Raw genomic sequence first — 11,053 nt, 5'->3', positions numbered from 1 at the left:
GTGTGCAGAGGCTGGTCTGTTTTGGGGTGGGTGGTCCTTGTGTGCAGAGGCTGGTCTGTTTCGGGGTGGGTGGTCCTTGTGTGCAGAGGCTGGTCTGTTTCGGGGTGGGTGGTCCTTGTGTGCAGAGGCTGGTCTGTTTCAGGGTGGGTCATCCTCGCTCCCTTTTCCTCAACTGCTTGCCTCCTGGATGCTTCTGCTTTTCTGTCCTGCCAGCATTCAGGCGAGAGACTGGGTGTCAGGCCTGTCAGGGCAGTTTAGTTGGGGGCCATGACTGCCAGTTCTTTTTTTTTTTTTTTGAGACAGGGTCTCGTTCTGCCTCCCAGGCTGGAGTGCAGTGGCACAATCACAGCTCACTGCAGCCTTGACCTCCTGGGCTCATTTGATCTCCTGCCTCAGCCTCCCGAGTAGCTGGGACTATAGGCGCATGCCACCACACCCCACTAATTTTTGTATTTGTTTTGTAGAGATGGGGTCTCACTATGTTGCCCAGGCTGGTCTCTAATCCTAACTCCTGGGCTCAGGCAATCTGCCGGCCTCAGCCTCTCAAAGTGCTGGGATTACAGACATGAGCCACTTTACCTGGCCTGCTCATAGGTTTTGACTGTGTGGTTTAAATTTTTTTAGCACAGATAATCAACTATTGACTTTAATTTTTTTTTCTTTTAAATTAGACCCTGAAGGAAGACTGGGAATCTGAAAAAGATTTATGTTTAGAAAATCTACGCAAAGAATTGTCTGCAAAGCATCAGTCAGAAATGGAGGATTTACAAAACCAGTTTCAGAAAGAATTGGCAGAACAGAGAGCTGAGTTGGAGAAGATTTTTCAAGACAAAAACCAGGCTGAATGTGAGTAATGAGAATGAGGAAGTTTGGAGTGGGACTGCGTTTTCCTGGGTAGTACTGGAAGGAATGTCGTTCGTGTCACCATGTGTCATTGCGCACACGAAATGCCTTGCTTCTGAATGCTGGATGGCTCCGTGCACGTGTGGCATGCTGGTGGCCGTCAGGGGTCCCAGGCCTCTCAGGGTCCTTAAACCTTCCCGGTCTTTGTTTCAGAGATTTTTCATGGCATGTTCAGTTGCTAAATTATTATCAAAGCAGCAGCGTTGTGCGTGTTCACTTCTGAAACTCCAGGGTTGTGTGTTCCAATGTGACCCTCCTGGTGGGTGGCTTGGGTAGGCGATGTCCCCTTGCGCTATCAGGCATGTGAGGCTCAAATGAGGGGCCCGGGGGAGGTGGGGGTGCCCAGGATGGGGCTCTGGGTGGCAGCGCTCTGCATGCGCCATTATTGTCACTGAGGTCGCCGTTGAGGAGAGTGATGTCTTGTAAACCAAGTGGCGTTGCTTTACCTTTCTAGCGGCCCTTAGGAACCTGGAGAGTCAACATCAAGCAGCCATTGAGAAGTTACGTGAAGACCTGCAGTCCGAGCACTGCCGGTGTTTAGAAGACTTGGAATTCAAGTTCAAAGAGGGCGAAAAAGAAAAACAGCTGGAGGTGGGTAGCAGCCTGGTTATTTTAATTACTTGGTGGTGGGTAGCAGCTTCGTTATTTTAATTACTTGGTATATTAGGGATTTTTGTTTGTTTGTTTGTTTGTTTTTGAGACGGAGTCTCGCTCTGTCGCCCAGGCTGGAGTGCAGTGGCCGGATCTCAGCTCACTGCAAGCTCCGCCTCCTGGGTTTACGCCATTCTCCTGCCTTGGCCTCCCGAGTCGCTGGGACTACAGGCGCCCGCCACCTCGCCCGGCTAGTTTTTTTTGTATTTTTTTAGTAGAGACGGGGTTTCACTGTGTTAGCCAGGATGGTCTCAATCTCTTGACCTCGTGATCTGCCCGTCTCGGCCTCCCAAAGTGCTGGGATTACAGGCTTGAGCCACCGCGCCCGGCCTATTAGGGGTGTTTTAACAGATTTTGGAATTGGGCTATTTCATATTATGTTATTTGCTAAAACTTAAGTACTAAATTTAAAGAGACTGTCTGGGGACAGTGGCTCACGCCTGTAATTCTAGCACTTTGGGAGGCCAAGGCGGGCAGATTATGAGGTCAGGGGTTTGAGACAAAAATTAGCCAGGCGTGGTGGCGGGCATCTGTAATCCCAGCTACTCGGGAGACTGAGGCACGAGAATTGCTTGAACCTGGGAGGTGGAGGTTGCAGTGAGCTGAGATCGCACCACTGCACTCCAGCCTGGGTGACAGAGCGAGCCTCCATCTCAAAAATAAATAAATAAATAAAATAAAATAAATTAAAAAATAGACTGTCAGTGGTGAATAAAAGTGTAAGCATATAGTCTGCGAGAGTGATTTAATAATTATGTTCAGTCTTATACTTAGAAATGCATATTCTTTACAGGTGTCCCTGAGACAGTTACACAAATTTCAAACACTAGGTAGGAGTGTAAGGCCACATCCTCTAACGGTAATCCAGTACACATGAGATTCCTAGGAAAAGTTAGCAAACATTTCTGCTGTGTGTATTCAAGATGCTTCTCTAATGAAACGCTACATGTCAAAATGTCGATGTGGCCAGGTCCTCACTGGAGGCCTGACAAACCTGAGACTCAAACTGAGTATCCCAAGAATTAGTTAAAGAAATTAAAGCATAAATCAGGGATAGGGTTAATCGTGGTGTGTGAAAGATTTACAAACCTGAGAATACGGAAGTAGTTGGGGTCTGTAGTCTTAAGAGAGGCTTGTCTTGGGCCCCTTGTGTCTCCCAGTGGGCCTCTGGTGCCCACATACCCTCCTCTTCTGCAGAGAGTCTAGGTCGGGGCTCACTCCACACCCCCATTCTCTCCCTGGGCCTTTCCAGGCTCTCCCTCCCAGATGGGAAAGAGGGGACCGGTAGCATCTTCTGGTCCTGATGCTTGTGATGGGGAAAGGTAGGAGGGGCCGTTTCCACGAGAAGGACAGGCCAGCCCCAGGTGCAGCGTTGCCCAGGAGGACATCACTCTGTGCCGCGCTGGGCTGGGCTCTTGCTGAACGTACAGAGAAATTTAGTGTCAGTGTAAGAGGGACCTGCTTCCTTAATGTAAAAGTATTGAAAGTGAGAAACTCCCTGTTTGGTAGTCTTGGGTACTGTGGGCTAGTAAGACTCCCTCCATTCCATTCAGCAGTCTGTGTGTGTGACCCTAAACTGAAGCAGGGAGGTGCACAAGATGAAACCGCACAGCTGCGGCCGGCATGGAACCTGGCCGTGCCAACTCCTCGGCTGAGACAAACAGACCTGGAAGTTCCTGAGATTCTGAAAGTGCCTGGCCTCATGGGGCCAGCACTGACTGATCCCACTTGTCATGGACAGAGCTCTCTTGGTCTCTGCTGTGGCTGGCTTTCTCTGAGCTGCAGGTTTGGGATGTGAGCTTTTACCCTGAGGATCGCAGTGGCAGGGATAGAACCACTGCTGGGGTGGGGGCCTTGAGCTCATGAGAGTCTCACCTGGACGCTTTGCTTTTTCCAGTTAGAGAATCTTCAGGCATCGTATGAAGACCTGAAGGCACAGTCACAAGAAGAGATCAGGCGCTTGTGGTCCCAGCTTGATTCTGCCAGGACCAGTAGACAGGAATTGAGTGGTAAGGAATTGTGTTGGGAAATTCAGATCCTCCAAAGCTGAAGCTGTGCGTTTTTCATTGTTGTAACCCCAAGCCAGAATTTAACAATTCTAGCGAACACAAAAAAGTGGATTTACCTGCTTGACATCCTGAAGGTTGAGGTGCATGGTTTGAAGGTGGAGGTTTGCTTTGTGGGAGACAGCCCTGGCTTTATGCTAAGCAGATCAGTGCAGCAGTGGCGTGCACCTGTGCGTCCCTGAAGGCCGAGACTGACACTCTCGGGGTGCCTTCAAGTCTAAGGAAAGCACCAATGGTGCGGAGCGTTTGCCTCGGAAGGATGGTTGAGTGCTGTCCAAGAGTGGGCTCACCTGGTGTCTGGGGTCACAGGGCAGTGCCCCACATCCTGCTGCCAGGCTCCTGTGGCCCCAGCTCTCCAGGCCACTTGGTGAAGGCAGCTCTGGTCCCGGTGTCCCCTTATAGCTGAGCGCCTCTGGAGACCCCGACCCCAGGCCCGCTGTTCCATGTCAGAGGTCTCTGTGCCACGGGGAGGATGGTGCTTGAGAGCAGGGGCTGGCCTAGCCCAATTCAGGCACTGGCACCCAGGGCCACAGGACAGGAGGGTGAACCACTGCGTGTCTCCTGGTGCTCATGCGCAGACAGAGCCTTCTGGCCCAACTTGTCCTTGTGGGTGGTGGGATTTGGAACAAAGAGCACTGAGGAGAAAGAACTGGAGACACCGCCACTGTCACCAGGGCACCAGGCCTGGCTCCACCTCCCAGCCCTGCACCCTGTCGGGACCATGTCGAGAGCATGTCGATTTACCTTTCCCTGGGGGTCTGTCTGTCACTGGAGGCTGGAGAAGAGAGAAGCTGGAGGGGCCACAGGCACAGCTGGTCCCTGCAGGCTCTGGCTCTGGCTTGGTCCTCTGCTTGTCTCTGTCCTGCCTCTTGGGACCCATGCAGAGAACCCCGATTTGCCGTCTCTGGGGTGCCTGTCGCTGGCTGTCAGCCACTGTAGAGCAGCGGGCTGTATTCTGACCACAGTAGCCATGGGGACACGTTCTCTTAGGGTCCGTGGTGCTTCTCTGCTGCTGTGTAACAAATTATCACAAACTTGGTAGGCTAAAACAACACAGTTGTTAGCTTACAGAAAGTCCAGGATGGTGCAGCTGGGTTTTCTGTCCAGGGTCCCCCATAGCCCACATCCAGGTATCAGCCGTCGTGTGCCAACCTGATGAGCCTGCTTCTGGGTTTGAGGTTGGTCTGGATCCAGTTTCCTGGGGCTGCAGGACTATTGGCTGTCTCCTTGCCGACGGTGCGCACCACATCCCTGCCACTTCGAGGGCTGCTCTTGCTCCCGGCCCCGTGGCTCTTGGCACCGCTTCCAGAGAGCTCTCCACGTTCAGGGGCATATGCGAGTCTAAGCCGCGGGGGTCCCTCATCACTCTCAGGTTCTGGGATGGGCCCTTTTCCGAGTTCTGCCCCTGGTTACCACAGGTAACCAGGCTCTTGCCTCTCGCCTGGCTTGTTCTGCGTGTCCCATTTTAAGACGATTGCCTGACTCCGTTGTGTATGCAGAGCTACATGAGCAACTCCTGGCGCGAGCCTCTCACGTGGAAGATTTAGAGCAGCTGAAACAGCGAGAAAAAACCCAGCACGAGTCCGAACTGGAGCAACTGAGGATTTATTTTGAAAAGAAATTAAGGGATGCCGAGAAAACTTACCAGGAAGACCTAACCCTGTTGCAGCAGAGGCTGCAGGGGGCGAGTGAAGATGCTCTTCTGGACCCCGTGGAAGTTGGGTACGCAAAGCAGCTTCCAGCCTCAGTTCCGGCCGCACAGGGGCCGGGCTCCGAGTTCAGGGGTCATTTTGTTGGTGATTTTGTGCCAGTGGGCACCAATGGCCTTTTATACACACACATTTTATGGTCCAGACTCAAAAGATGACACAGGTGTGGGCACCTGAGCGTGGCCTGCATGTGTGTGTGCGCGAGCTGTTGGTGGCCACACTCTCGTCCAGGCCTGTGTGTACGTGTTGGTGGGGGACGCGCTCTCGTCCAGGCCAGCGCGTGCGTGTGCATGAGTCAGTGGGCACACTCTTGTCCAGGCCAGCGTGCGTGGGTGTGTTGGTGGCAGGGGTGCTCTCCTCCAGGCCTGCGTGTGCTTGTGTCAGTGGTGGCCACACTCTCGTCCAGGCCTGTGTGTATATGTTGGTGGTGGACGCGCTCTCGTCCAGGCCAGTGTGTGCGTGTGTATCAGTGGCAGGGGCGCTCTCCTCCAGGCCTGCGTATCTGTGAGTCAGTGATGGGCGCACTCTTGTCCAGGCCTGTGCGTCCCTGTGCTGTGTCCCTGGTGTGTGTGTGTGTGTGTGTGTGTCAGTCAGTGGTGGGCACGCTGTCTTCCAGGCCTGCGTGTCCCTGTGCTGTGTCCCTAGTGTGTGTGTGTGTGTGAGAGAGTGTGAGTCAGTGACAGGCGCACTCTTGTTCAGCTCTGCGTGTCCCTGTGCTGTGTCCCTGGTGTGTGTGTGTGTGTCAGTGACAGGCATACTCTCGTCCAGGTCTGTGTGTCGTGTGTGTGTGTGTGTGTGTGTGTGTGTGTGTGTGTGAGAGTCAGTCAGTGGTGGGCACACTCTCTTCCAGGTCTGTGTGTCGTGTGTGTGTGCGTGAGAGAGAGAGAGAGAGTCAGTGGCGGGCACACACTATTCCAGGTCTGCGTGTCCCTATGCTGTGTCCCTGGCTTTGCAACTGCCACGGCTCCCTGCACGTGGGCATTGCCCGTCCTTGACTGGAAGCATGAGGAGGCACTTCTGCTGTGAACAGTCGGTCCTGGGGAGGAAATGGAGCACACATGGAAAAGGGACATGTGTGTAAAGTTTTTATAAAATGTTTTCCTTTCAGGTTGTCCTGTGTGGGTTTAGAAGAGAAACCTGAGAAAGGAAGAAAAGATCACGTTGATGAACTCAACCCTGAGCAACATAAGGTAATTGGCCGCACGCTGAGAAGAGGGAGAGTCCTGTGCTCTTGACCTTCCAGCCGGGCGTCTTCCACATTATGGAGCCTGTGTTTCCATCCCTCCCGCCTTGTCCAGGGGAGGAAGACTGCTTGCAGATGCTGCCCCGACCTCACTGCTGCTCCACGGTGGGCCTCACCGTGCACTGTTTGATCAGGAAAGGGGGTGGCTGGGGGAGCCGCAGCCCCTCCCTCAGCCCCGGGATGCCCTGGCTTGGGCAGGGCCTCCTCCCTGCAGTGGACTGCGTTTGTCAGACTTGACAGTGGCAGTTCGAAGGGTGTGAAATTGTGTCTTTGCTTTGAGTACACACAGTGTCTGCTGGCTTTTGTGTTTCTTCCTTGAGTTGCTTCCATGCTGCCATTTCTGTCACCTTTAACTTCTGTGGGGCAGTGCTGTCCAAGCAGAACTTCTGGGATGATAGTGTTCCGGGTCTGTGCTGCCAGCGTGGTGCCCACCAGTACACGTGACTGTGGAGTGCTTGCTGTGCAGCATGAGCAAGCCCAGCGTCGGGCTCCAGAGGACACGCAGGAGGGCAGGGAGGAGATGTAGGGGCAGCACTGCATGGCTTGTTGTGCGGTGGAACCAGTGGAAGGGAACCCGGGGCATCTTGGCCCAGCGGCCAGGAGCCCTCACTCTGGAGCAGGGTCCCTGGGCCTGCTGGAGAGCACGACCAGGAGCCCTCACTGGAGCGGGGTCCCAGGCCTGCTGGAGGCCACAGGGTGGCCAGGCAGGGTAGCAGCGGGCTGTGCGCCAGTTTGAGTTCCCTGCAAAGCAGACCCCAAGACAGAATTCGCTGCACAAGAGGCTCTGGGGGAAACGCCAGAGAAGGGCAAGGGCCCAGCTGGAACAGGCAGCCAGGAGCTTCCCATGAGCAGGCCCTGCCCTGGAGAGAGAACCCGGGAAGAGGTGGGGTGGGCAGCCCCACCAGGTGTCCCTGTATCACCTGAGAGCCAACCCCTGCCTCTGTGCGTGGGTGTGATGAGGACACAGCTGTTAGTGGGCGGTGGTCACAGGAGGCTGGCCTTGAGAAGAGAGCCCAGCCCTGAGATGTGAGGCCACCAGCAGAGACGCGAGGGGCACATGCCCTACTGACCTTGCTGCTGAGATCATTGAGGAGAGGTCTGCCCAGTCCAGGGCTCTTCCCCCCCTGGAGAGCACCCTGTCAGTGCCAGCAGTTCGTGTATGTCTTCCGGAGGCCTGGCTAAGAGACAGGTGTGGGCTGGAGAGCATGTGAGCATGCCTGTGGGCTGGCAGGGTTCACCGGGGCGCCACGTGTGGTCTCATGAACCTGGTGAGGTTTGAGTTTTCTTTGTGCGTAGTGGGAAACACCTTTGAGGGTTATAGCTGCCAGCGAGGTAGCTCGGCTCACTGATGTGCTTGTCCACGTGGTTTCTCTGTAGGAGAGCCTGCCATGCTTCCAGGCAGAGTTAGAAGAAAGCCATAGGCACCTGTTGGAAGCACCGGAGTCTCCCCTCTGCATCCAGCATGAGGGGCACGTCTCAGACAGACGCTGTGCGGAGACTTCAGCATTGGGACAGGGGTGGCATCTGGAGCCCTCCGAAGGGCGCAGCCAAGGTGGGCCCCTCCTGCCCTGCCATGGTGTTGGCAGATCCTGGGTCTGGGGGACGTTCTCCGAGAGCCTGGGAGCCTGGGTTCGATCCAAGTCCTCCATGAAGCAGCTGAGTGCTCTGACCTCTTCTGCTGGGGTTGGCACCTCAACAGAGTGTGTCCTGATGAGGGTTTGGTGTTAGAGCGGGATCACTGGCTGGGCAGGAGCGCGGGTCTTGGGCCAGCGCCCCAGCAGGGCAGGTCTGACCTGGGTGGCCACCCTGGGGGTCATGGGGATTGCTGGATGGACGTGGTGACCACTCACCTTTGGAGGGAGAATGTGTGTCCACTGGGCCCAGGGGAGGCTTTTCCAGGACCCTGCTCTGCTCCCAGCAGGCCCAGCTCCCGCAACTCACCTAGTCAGGCTAAGGTTGTGGGATGTCCAGGCAGGGCACGGGGCACAGGGCTGTGGGGTCAGAAGGTGGGATGTCCAGGTAGGGCGCGGGGCACAGGGCTGTGGGGTCAGAAGGTGGGATGTCTAGGTAGGGCACGGGACACAGGGCTGTGGGGTCAGAAGGGGACGGAGAGGAAACTTCAGTCATCTCACAGTTGTGGTCCCGTGGCGCCGGACACTGACCACTCACGGATTCCAGGAGGGGCAGGCAGCCCTGGCCACTGGCGTGGGCTGTGCTGATGGTGGGGCTGCCGTCCATGGTGGGGGTGACGGGCTGAGGCCATGGGTCCTGTAGGGAGGTGGGTGGTCTGACTCCACTCTGGGCTGTGGTCAAGGTGAGAGAAGCCTGGGCCTCCTTCAAGCTGGGGGGTGGTGCAGCGGTGCCTGCATCTGGTTCTCACTCCTGTCTGTCCTGCACCACAGCTGTCCCCACAGCCGCCCCTTGATATGCATGGTTGTCGGCGCCACTGGTGCCTGGCCACCACATAGTCCATTCTGCCTTTTTCCTCTTCTGCAGAGGAAGAAATGCAGGGGGTAGCGTGCCCGGGCACAGAGCAGCAGGGGGAGGGGCTGGGACGGGAACCCTGGCGGGCCCCTGAGCTCAAGGCCCTGTCCTTGTGGCTGCCTCATAGACCCTGAGTGATACACATGTGCCCACATCTGGTCACAGGCATGAGGCTCAGGAACTCGTGGAGGGTCACTTGTCAAGCCTGACATGAAGGAGTGGCCTGGGCGGGCCGTGTAGCTGTCGTGTGGGCCCAGGACATCGCTGTGACTCAGGATGGGGCTGTGCTGGGGCAGCATGGAGGTGTCCCAAAAGGGAGGGGAGACTTGAGAGAGCCGTGCCTGCTTTCATCACTGAGTCAGCACAGAGCTTGAAAATCCATGGTGTCTGCTGTCGGAAGCGTTTATAGGTTGCCGTTCTGCCTGTGCAGATTGTGGGCTCCGTCGAGGGCCAGCTCTGGCCTGACTGTCTTCCCTGCTCCTTATCCACACAGAGCTTCCCTGGGTGCATCTCCAGGGTGTGCAGGACAGGGCCTTGGAGGCCGACACAGAGGTGGCAGCCAGAGTCTTGGGTCTGGAAACTGAGCATAAGGTTAAACTTTCGCTTCTTCAGACTGAACTCAAGGAAGAAATTGAACTCCTAAAAATAGAAAACAGAAATTTGTACGAGAAGTTGCAGCATGAAACCCGTCTGAAGGAGAATTTGGAGAAGGTGAGTCGTGACTCCACAGCCCAGCGCCTCCCGCCTGAGTCCTTGCCCTCTTCCGCTTGAAAGGCTTGTGTCCTCGTGTGTGGAGGGGCGTCCTGGGGACAGCCCAGCACCTGCCACATTTGTAAGGGCAACAGTCCTGTAAATTCTTGAAACTATTCCTGGCAATGCCAGTAGTGGGTGGTGGTTGGAGAGAATCTCGTCAGAGTCAGCACAGGGGAAAAACTGAAGTTCTAAGTGAAGATTTCTTTGTTTTGTTTTGTTTTGAAGCAGAGTCTCATTCTGTTGCCCAGGCTGGAGTGCAGTGGCACGATCTCAGCTCACTGCAATCTCTGCTTCCTGATTTCAAGTGATCCCCTGATAGCTGGGATTACAAACATGTGCCACTATGCCTGGCTAATTTTTGTATTTTTTGTAGAGACAGTGTTTGACCTTGTTGGCCAGGCTAGTCTCAAACGCCTGACTTCAAGTGATCCGCCTGCCTCGGCCTCCCACAGTGCTGGGATTACAGTTGTGAGCCCCCATACCTGGCCCTCTGAATCAAGATTTCTTAGGGAAACTGTCCAGGTGTCCTCAGAGGGCTCCGGGAAGAGGCACGAGCCTGGGTGCCAAGCACGTGGGTGGCCTCTGATGCTCACCCCACGTCTTAAATTGCATCCACGTTCCCCAGGCTCTTCCTGTGCTGTGTTGCCCCGTGGAAGAGGTGCCCACTGACGCTCTTCCTCGCCGTCTGCGAGTGTGAAGTCACTGTCATGTCATAAACGATGGTAGAGCGACAAGACAGCAGCCTCCACATAGCCCATGGGCTTTGCTTACAGCCGGGGCAGCTCGGGGCCCATCCCATGCTGGAGCAGTGGAGTTAACGTGAACCGAAATTACTGTGTCTTGTCGTGTGTGTTCTGACTCAAGCTCATGCTGTGACAGTGTTTTCGTTTCTGTTTGTGTCCTGTTTCTCCCACCCCTTTGCTCCTCCCTGTGAATGTCTCCCCGAGAATGATTTTCATTCTCCATCAAGAGACAGCTTGATAGGAAGCTGTGATGACCTGCAGGTCTGATCCCTAGCGGTTTGGTAAACTCAGGTGTTGGTAAGGACTTCCAGCAAAATAGAGGTAAGGGTGGAGCCCTGCGGGGAGCCGGGCAGGTGGTAGGTGGGCCGATGGTCGTGTGCCGATGGCACCTGCAGCCCCCAGTGTGTGGCCTTCTCTGGCACTGTTGGCTGAAGACAGACTTGCCCAAGTGACTCGTTTTGTTTTTGTTTTTGTCTTTTTTCAGACGAAGTCTTGCTCTGT

General features: G+C 55.3%; 1 protein-coding gene across 1 annotated transcript in view; it reads left to right on the top strand.

The window, feature by feature from the left end:
• PCNT (pericentrin) overlaps positions 1-11,053 on the top strand; it is a 106,639-nt gene that overhangs the window by 2,804 nt on the left and 92,782 nt on the right. Inside the window, exons 4-10 of the mRNA XM_011996832.1 lie at positions 672-846; positions 1,358-1,494; positions 3,452-3,563; positions 5,120-5,342; positions 6,438-6,519; positions 7,950-8,124; positions 9,550-9,767. Of these exons, the coding sequence (XP_011852222.1) occupies positions 672-846; positions 1,358-1,494; positions 3,452-3,563; positions 5,120-5,342; positions 6,438-6,519; positions 7,950-8,124; positions 9,550-9,767 (1,122 nt within the window). The remainder of the gene's footprint in view (positions 1-671; positions 847-1,357; positions 1,495-3,451; positions 3,564-5,119; positions 5,343-6,437; positions 6,520-7,949; positions 8,125-9,549; positions 9,768-11,053) is intronic.

The sequence above is a fragment of the Mandrillus leucophaeus genome, unplaced genomic scaffold (genome assembly GCF_000951045.1).
Source record: "Mandrillus leucophaeus isolate KB7577 unplaced genomic scaffold, Mleu.le_1.0 Scaffold526, whole genome shotgun sequence".
NCBI classification, from domain to species: Eukaryota; Metazoa; Chordata; class Mammalia; order Primates; family Cercopithecidae; genus Mandrillus; species Mandrillus leucophaeus.
The sequence above is the reverse complement of the archived record's forward strand: the minus strand, read 5'-3'. Positions and strand labels throughout refer to the sequence as shown.